The sequence below is a fragment of the Myotis davidii genome, unplaced genomic scaffold (genome assembly GCF_000327345.1).
Source record: "Myotis davidii unplaced genomic scaffold, ASM32734v1 scaffold327, whole genome shotgun sequence".
Taxonomy (NCBI): domain Eukaryota; kingdom Metazoa; phylum Chordata; class Mammalia; order Chiroptera; family Vespertilionidae; genus Myotis; species Myotis davidii.
The window spans coordinates 4412425-4422051 of record NW_006298628.1 but is presented as its reverse complement, the minus strand read 5'-3'; the positions used below and the strand labels follow the sequence as shown (position 1 = coordinate 4422051).

General features: G+C 41.7%; 1 protein-coding gene across 9 annotated transcripts in view; it reads right to left on the bottom strand.

Moving 5' to 3' along the window:
• Positions 1–8919, bottom strand: part of CDK12 (cyclin-dependent kinase 12) — an 80820-nt gene extending 71901 nt beyond the window's left edge. For 8 of the 9 annotated variants that reach the window (XR_001515668.1, XR_001515666.1, XR_001515667.1 and 5 more), the window contains exons 1-2: positions 7279–8919; positions 902–1786 (exon numbers count right to left, since the gene is read on the bottom strand). Coding sequence is in view for 4 of the 9 variants with exons in the window: in XM_015570888.1 (XP_015426374.1) it covers positions 902–1786; positions 7279–8327 (1934 nt within the window). In the remaining 5 variants the exon portion in view is untranslated. The remainder of the gene's footprint in view (positions 1–901; positions 1787–7278) is intronic. The other variant, XR_001515669.1, reaches the window with a different exon arrangement.
• Positions 8920–9627: the final 708 nt, after the last annotated feature.

The window sequence follows — 9627 nt, the reverse complement described above, 5'->3', positions numbered from 1 at the left end:
AGGGTGAGGGACTGCGGGAGGTTGGCCAGCCATGGTGAGGGAGGGACAGCAGCGGGGTTGGGAGGCTGGCTGTGGGAATGCACTGACCTCCAGGGGGCAGCCCCCGCATTGAGCATCTGTCCCCTGGTGGTCAGTGTGCATCATAGCTATTGGTCCAGCCAGTCATCGGTCATTCAGTCGTAATGGTCGCTTAGGCTTTTACATTATAGGTTATTATTTATACTATGTTGTTGATATTATTAGAGACATATTAAAGTACTCAGAAGTATCAAATATCTGCAGTTAAAGCAAATGTGACCAAAAGTTAACCACTGGTGGATCTAGGTCAGTGGTTCTCAACCTGTGAGTCGCGACCCTTTGGCGGTCGAACGACCCTTTCACAGGGGTCGCCTAAGACCATCCTGCATATCAGATATTTACATTACGATTCATAACAGTAGCAACATTACAGTTATGAAGTAGCAACGAAAATAATTTTATGGTTGGGGTCACAACATGAGGAACTGTATTTAAAGGACCAGAAGGTTGAGAACCACTGATCTAGGTAAAGAGTATAAGGGTGTTAATTGTATCATTTAAAAAAATTTTCTATAGCTACTAAAATTTTCAACACAAAGATTTGAAAAGAAAATGCTATTGATTTTTTAAAATTTGAATCCAAAGTAGCCTTATCAATAAATGGACTTATGAGAAAAAGGGTTACTGGGCCTCAAATTATAATTCTTCCTAAGTATCATCATAAATAAGGACTTTTCCACTGAAAACTGAACATCAAAGGCATTACCTATTCATAAAAACATTCTAAATAGCCATGCATTAGAGCAGTTTTAACAAAGTTTGAGAAAAATGTATTACACTTAGATCAACAGGTTAAGTTTTCTCAGTTAACTATGGGACTTACCTATCCATGTCATCTTCTCCAAGTAATAAGGGTGGAAGGGGCAGAGGAGGCAACGTTGACGTTTTTAGGTGTGGAATAGCAGCTGTTACAGACACTTGAGTCTTCATAGAAACCTGTACAGAGGGCTGAGAATTTGCCTGAGAGGACAGAGTAGACGTCCTTGAGTGGGCAGAAGGGGGCAAAGTTGAAGGACTAGAAGCAGGAACCTGACTAAATGCTGGCTGGGGAGGAGGCAGAGGTGGTTGCTGTGGAATAGCTGGTAGTGGAGGCAAAGGTGGCAAAGGGGGCGTTTGGGGTGGAGGGGTAGTAGTTGGTAAAGGAGGTGGAGGAGAAGTAACTGTGGGGAGAGGTGGAAGGGTCTCCTTTTCTGTTGTCTCTGTCTCTTTTGGAGTAACAATCTCCTCCTTCAATGCCATGGGTTTAGTGTCTTTTGATCCCTGTACTTTCAAATCTTTAAGAACAGGATGCTTTTCAGAGTTCTCATCCACCTTTACTTTCCCTGTATCTAAAGAATTTTTGGCTTCTATGTTTAGATGTGTTACATTCGCTAGTTCAGTATCTGGGGCAGATTTTTCCAATTTTAAAACTCTGGGTAACTTTTTAGACTCCAAACCTGAATCCTTAGCTTCTACTGAACTGTTCTCTTTTCTAGTCAAAATAATAGGTGAACCCTTGGATTCCTTTCCATCCATTTTTGCTGCTGCTGCAGCAGCTGCTCTTTCCTTCTTTTTCCTACTGAGTTCAGCTCCCAAGCTGGAGTTCAATGGAAGTCGGACAGGTGAGATACTGGAATGTCGACTACGTGACCCGGATCTCTTCTTTTTACTATGAGAAGATGAATGTCTTGAATATGCAGGACTTCTACTTCTAGACTTCATGGACTTCCTAATGGAAAAAGAAAAAGACAGTTCAATGGATAGGCTATAGCAAAATAAAGGAAAATAGATCAGTTAAACTATGGAGAACTATAACTTAAAAAAAAAAAACACTTTAAATTAGCAATCTTAAAATAGTTGTCAAACAATAATAAATCAACATTGGTTCATTAATTGGTTTAATTGTAACAAATGTATCATACTAATATAAGATGTTAATGGGGAAACTGGGTATCAGGACATATAAGAACTATACACTAGCCGAAACCGGTTTGGCTCAGTGGATAGAGCGTCGGCCTGCGGACTGAAAGGTCCCAGGTTCGATACCGGTGAAGGGCATGTGCCTGGGTTGCGGGCACATCCCCAGTGGGAGATGTGCAGGAGACAGCTGATCGATGTTTCTCTCTCATCGATGTTTCTAACTCTCTATCTCTCTCCCTTCTTCTCTGTAAAAAATCAATAAAATGTATTTAAAAAAAAAAAAAAAGAAAGAACTATACACTATCTTCACAATTTTTCTGTAAATCTAAAACTATTCTAAAAAAAGTTTAATAGGAACTAAATCCTGTATGACAATACATTTCTATCATATAACACTAAAAATTATTTAACCAAAGGAAGATCGATATTTTTTCCCCATGTTAGGAAATACCAATATTCACAATGTTTACTTTTAGAATTTTGGTTTAAATTTCTGATAAAGTGAAAACATGATTTAAAAAGTCATACTTTATACCAAAGGGGGGATATATCAATCAAGAAATTAAAAGTAACAAGCATGCTTCACCAAAATATAACATTTTTAAAATGTTTTTATTGATTTTAGAGAGGAAGAGAGAGATAAAAACATAGATGAGAGAGAATCATCAACACTGATTGGCTGCCTCCTGCATGCCCCATGCTGGGGATCGAGCCTGCATCCCAGGTATGTGCCCTGACAAGGAACAGAACTGGTGGCCTATTGGTGCATGGGTCGATGACGCTCAACAATTGAAGCCACATCAGCCAGGCCCAAAATCTAAGTTTTTAACTAGAGAACTACTTAATTGACAGATCCCAGGAAAAAATTTTTGTTCCTTGTATCCTCAATTTATAATTAAGTTGTGCCTAAACAAACCCCCAAGATGCAAGAACTGTCTTACCAAAATAATTTATTAAAAGTTCTCAAACCATAATGGCTTCTGGTACTTTCAAATATAAAATGATTTCTAATCAACATTTTAGGAACTCGTAAAGCGAGGTATTATTGCACTTTCATTTTATTTTCATTATTAAGAAAGGGTTGGGAAGTAAAATTTTAGAAACTATGAGGCAGATTATTCTAAATTGAAACCCAACCCTCATTCTTTCCTCTTTTAAAAAAATATTTTTATTGATTTCAGAGAGGAGGAGAGAGGAAGAGAGAGGAAGAGAGAGGGAGAGAGAGGGAGAGAGAGGGAGAGAGAGATAGAACTTCAATACACATCAAGGATGAGAGAGAATCATTGATCGGCTGCCTCCCGATCCAGCCCACAACCCAGGCATGTGACCTGATGGGGAATCCAACTGTGACCTCCTGGTTCATAGGTTGAATGCTTAACCACTGAGCCATGCTGGCTGCACTCTTTTTGCTTTATTTTTTTTAAATATATTTTTATTGATTTCAGAGAGGATGACAGAGAGAGAGAGAGATGAGAGAGAATCATTGATCGGCTGCCTCCCGATCCAGCCCACAACCCAGGCATGTGACCTGATGGGGAATCCAACTGTGACCTCCTGGTTCATAGGTTGAATGCTTAACCACTGAGCCATGCTGGCTGCACTCTTTTTGCTTTATTTTTTTTAAATATATTTTTATTGATTTCAGAGAGGATGACAGAGAGAGAGAGAGATAGAAACATCAATGATGAGAATCACCAATCGGCCGCCTCCTACGTGCCCCCCACTGGGGATCGAGCCGGCAACCCAGGCACATGCCCCTGACCGGAATCAAACCCAGGGTCCACAGGCCAATGCTCTATCCACTGAGCCAAACCAGTGAGGGCCCTTTTGCTTTTTGAAAAACCCTAATGTGCTTAGGCTTCAAGGTGTGTAAGTGTATATGGGGGAAATTAGCACTAAAATGTAATTAGACAAAACATAATTTGCTCAGCAGTCTAAAACAAATTGTTCCCATTCCAGATCTTCAGTATCTCCCTTTATCTTTGATCACTGGTAAGACTGACATGAATCAAAACATTCCAAAACAAATAGCATATATGTGTAGTGAAAACAACTCACATGGTATTAGCCATGATTTTCTTATACGTATACTGCTCTTTGGAAATTTGCCCCCAAAACTTAGTTAAAATATAAAGTCTTTATTAGAATCAAAGTACCCAAAACAACAATGTATGTATGTATGTATGTATGTATGTAAACTACTGAGAGTATTTAAGTGGATTTATCAAATACCCACTTATCCTTAAGAAAATTAATACTTCACTTGTAAAAAACTGGCTGAAACAAGAGGTTTTCTCAGTTTGAATTATAGCTGGTATAAAATTAACACCTCGATCCCAGGAAAAACTTCTAAAATCCCAAACACTAAGTAATGTCAGAGACCATGCTATACAAAGCATTGTTTCTATAATCTTTTCAGCATGACTAAATCTTTCTAAGGAACTTTGCTTTAAAAGTCCTTGAATTTCTGAATAGAAGCCTATTGTTAATGGGACATTTGATGGCCATATACTTAAGGTATTTTTTCTGATATACATGTTGTATTTGAGATGCAGACCCAGTCTTCAAGGAAAAAAAAGGGGGGGAGAGACAGGCCCTGCCAGCATGGTTCAGTGGTGGAGCTTCAACATATGAACCAGGAGGTCAGGGACGGATTTCCAGTCAGGTCACATGCCCAGGTTGTGGGCTGAATCCCCAGTGTGAGGCAGCCAATCAATGATTCTCTCTCATCATTGATGTTTCTGTTTCTCCCTCTCCCTTCCTCTCAGAAATCAATAAAAATATTTTTAAAGGGGGGAGACAGCAAATAGGTAAAGTCAGGTAATAAAAAAAAATTTGTCTTCAAAACTAAATATACTTTCCCCCTGAATTAAGTTAGGTTCCACCCATCTGAAATGAAATTGCTACTATTCATCACTACTAATTTGGTAAATACAAAGACCTTGCATTTCTGCCCATGCATTTTGTCTTTTAAAACAACGCTGCTTGTTTAATTTTGACTCTCTCCCAAGGAAAAAACACAGAGAATACCATAGAAGGATCTGTATGTTCCTTTACTCTGACTCTAAGAAAGTTTTATACTTACTGTTTGGAATTCCAACAAATGAGGAAAAATATATAATGCACAATTCAAACATATGATGCTCTCTACAACTAAAAATGTGCATTTGACTCTAAGGTTATAATGAGGTACTTATATTTATTTCCTATACTATTATAATGTGTCTCCAATTCTTTCTTGATTTATTTTAACCATTTCTGCACTAGTTCCAATTAACTGAATAGAAGAAAACTTAAGATATGAATCCAAAAGGAATCACTGCAAAACCACAGTTCTTACTGAAACTCATTTCAGTGTTTTAGCCCTAATGCACTTCTGTATTCCCAAACCCCACAATAAAAATTCTCAGAACAGCTTTATTAAACTACTCCCTCAAGAAAACAAGTATTTGGTTACTGTCTGTGGAATAGCCACTTTCTGTGTACTGCTTCACTAATAAACTCTTTCACTTAAACAAAAGAAAAACTTTGAAAATATTTCATTTCTTAGTGTTCCTTAAAAAACTAAACTTTCAAATGGTATACTTAAGATATCCACTTCCCTGCATATAAATTTTACTCCTCATTAGCTGATGACCTCTAGCTAATGATACACAGGCTAAATAAAAATTTTATAGTGAAGTATACTGATGTCAGCAATTTACTTTAAATCAAAACAAAAGGTGAATCGATGGATAGATATAAAATATATAGCAAATATTAACTGTAGAATGTAGGTGGTATATGTATGGGTCCTTACTACAATTCTTTAAACTTTCTGTTTTTGAAAAATTATTATGAAATGGAGTGAAAAACTAACGAACTTCGGACCCTGACAACTAGGAACTCGGCAGACTTGATCAATTAAAACTAATTTATGAATACTTATAAATATAAGTTGACAGAAATTACTCACATTGACATATAAAAGATATGCATGGGTTTTTTCAAGTTAAAGTAATTTCTCTAGAAGTATTCAACATTTTCCTTACTCATAGAATTTACTGACTGGCTTCAGGTTCCAGGCACTGTACTATGCACTTCATATTTACTAATTTAATCCTCACAACAGCTCTAGAAGTTGGTCGTTATTATTCCCATTTTACACATGAAAAAACTTGGGCATGGAGAAATTATTTGCCAAAGGACACACAGCAAGATTAGGACTCCACTCAGGTGTAACTCCAAAGCCCATGTTCTGCTTTTGTGGACAAAGGTGAGTCCACAAAGAGAGAGGTACAATTTCATCATCTACGAACAAGAACACTCTAACAATTAAATTTCAAACTAACGTCTTTCTTGCAAAAATAACACAGTAAAGCACTATTACCATTTTTTCAGAAACATTTTTAAAATTGCCAGTGGTCACAGAATACAGCAAATCTTTAATAGGTCAATGATGGTGCTATAAAGAAAATCAAATTATCATTGGAACCAATTTCTGGAAAATAGGCTCTACCATCAAAAGGAAAAAGCACGAATCAGCTGAATTTCCACTAGAAATATCTGTGAAAAGACAGGAGCCTTTTGTAAGTTGTCTACTAGGAAATAAGTAAATTTAACAAGTTTGAAGACAACGGGCAGAACAAATGGTAAATGACCTAGGCCCCAGGGCTTAGGGGGTGGTATGGCCTTCTCCAGAGGGCAGTAGCAGCTCTGCAGGGGTTGCAGTTGAAAAGCAACTTGCTCTAATTTGTTGTCCTACATCACCATGGGAACAGGAGGGGCTGGACTGGGAGTGAGGGAGGCCGTAGGCCTGAGGCTGGAGGCAGGAGTCTCCCACTGAGGCCAAACTCTAAAGCCCAAAGCCTAGTACCCAAATGGGTAATTCACTAGGGCTAGGCAAATAGCTTCAAGATAATACAAATGAAAATCTGTAATTTCTTACATCTCTATCAGGTTCAATGAGGTCTCAAGCACTAATACCAATGTGATTTTTTAAAAATTTAAAACAAAGGAACAGAAAAACAGATAAGCTTTGGAAACCAGTATCAACTCCATGCATAATTTTTCTTTCACAGCAGCTTACAGCTGAAGACCCTGTCACTGGAAGTACCTACCTTTAGCAGTCTTAGACATGTAACTCTCCACTTTTCAAACTCTGGGTTAAGAGGAGACCAGATTCACTCACTTGAGTGATTGATTAGCCAATAGTAAAGTGTTCTAGTCAATGAATAATGGGAACATCAACCTAACATTACTAATTGCCAGTTTCTCATAACCCACCCTAAGAAAGAAAGGACTGTTAGACAAATAGCTCACCTGGGGAGCGGACTCCGACTCAGAGACCGTTTGCTGGTGAAAGGGCTGCTGGATCGCCTTCGACCATAGGGACTGGGTGATCTCCCACTGTAAGAGCCACTCCTTTCATAGCTTGAGGAACGTCGCCGGCTATAGGGACTCACAGATCTCTGTCGTCTACTGTAGGGACTGGGTGACCGGGTGCTGGACTGGTAGGCTGAAGGCTCCTTGTAAGGTGGACTAATAGACTGCCTTCTTGAGGTGCTTCCAGGACTCTTCTTGTAGGAGTCATAATTGCTGGAGGTGTGAGATCTTGGAGGACTAAGGTCATAATCTTGGCCATAAGAAGCTCCTGAGGGGCTATCATCTTGCTTGGGGCTGTCAGACCATTTCCTGTGCGGACTCCTGGATCTCCGTTTGGGGCTGTCCACTGTCTTGTAACTTTTGGGTGTTTCCCTTTTCCGATGACTTTTACTCCGGTCTTTGTGCCCAGACTTCAACTCACGTTCTTTCCGAGTCTTCTCCTTGTGGAGTTTGGATGACCTGGATTCCTTGTTGCTGCTGCTTTTTGAGATCTGTGCCTTCCCATAGTCATCATTCTCCTCATTTGAACGCTTTGAACTTCCTGATATCCGGTCCTTCATTGATCCCGACTTACTGGAAACTTCCTGTTTTTTTTCTTTTTCTGTCTGTTTACTTTTTAGTAAGTCCCGGGAACGTCTGTGCTGGTGGTGACGATGTCTGTGCAAGCGGTCACTCCGATCAGTTCCACGACGTTCATCATTCTCCCTCTTATCTAATTTGAAGGCCATGTCGTCAGAGAAGGTATCTGAATCAGAGCTGATGTCATCATACTCCACCAAAGGTTTGATAATTGTCCCCAAAGGTGCTGCTTCGGGGGTCACCAAACCCATGTCTTTGGAGTGCTTGGACTTGTGCCGCTTGTGCTTCGCCGCCAAGCGGTGACGCTCTCTGCTGTTGGAGCTGCCACCTCCCGATGACGGCTGCAAAGTTCCAGAAGCTCCTCCGCTCCCGTCCTTCTTGCCCCCATGTCTCTCTGGGTTGGGCATCCCCTTTCCCCTGGCTTCAACAGGGGGAAAAGTTCCCCAGCACTCCAAAAAGTAACCCCCACCCTCCCCCCAATCCCAACCCCACGCCTACCACAGCACCCCTAGCAGGGGGTGGGGAGGGAAGGGACCGCGGCGCAGGCCCCTCCTCCCTCCCGACTCCTCGGCACCCTCCTACATGAGGTAGGGGTGAAGGAGCCAGGGAAGAAACGAGAGTTCCTCAGCAGTGGGGTTGCGAGACAACGAGCAGCTGCTCAAGTCCGTTTGCCCTCCTCCCCACGCGGCGCCAATCCTCAGGCACAGGGGCCGGCGAGGTCGAGGAAGTAGGAAGCCGACGGCCCAGGGCTGCGGGGCCGACTCCGGCTCGGGAGCCCAATGAGGACCGCACGGGCCTTTCCCCTACCGGTAGCCCGACTTGGAGTGGCTTCCTGTCGCTCAGGTCCCGCGGCCTAGGTGCCTCACACACCCTTTGTCCTTCGCTCCTGAGGGAGTTCCTTTTCTTGCCTCCGCCTCACCTCAGTACCTCACACACTCAATCGCTCCCTCACAGACTCAATCCCACACTAGGTTAAACCGAAACGGCACTCGGAGGAGGGGGAGGGGGCTAGCCCTGGAAATATCGCGAGAATACTAAGCTCGCGGTATTTAGTGCTTTCCCTTTACTTCTACTGCTTGATCAAACAACGCGAGAACAGGCCCCAAGCACAAAACGCGATCTTCCATATTCTCGCGATAACCTCTTCGTTTCCCCATTTGATCTAAGCTTTATGCAAACGGAGGTAGGAGAATTTTTTTAATTCAAAACTTTATTGATAATTCTTTGAACAAACACTCTCAGGTACCTCAGGCACCCGCGCACCTAATATTTTCAACTACAGCGCATTAGATAGGACACGGGCCTCAAAGTCTGGGTGGTTTTTACTAAATGCTATTCTTTGTTGTTATTTTGTTTTTATTTCAGAGAGGAAGGGAGAGAGAGAGAAACATCAATAATGAGAGAGAATCAGTGATCGGCTGCCTCCGGCACCCCCCCCCCCCCCCCCACTGGGGTTGGAGCCCACAATCCTGGCTTGCGCCCTTGACTGGAATCAAACGGAGGACCCTTCAGTCTGCAGGCTGATGCTCTATCCACTGAGCCAAACTGGCTAGGGCAATGCTATTCTTGCTGTTAAAACGTAGCCCAGAGCCCTAGCCAGTTTAGCTCAGTGGATAGAGCCTCTGTCTGAGGACCAAAGGGTCCTGGGTTTGATTCCGGTCAAGGGCATGTACCTTGGTTCCAAGCTCCTTCCTGGCCAGGGCCCTA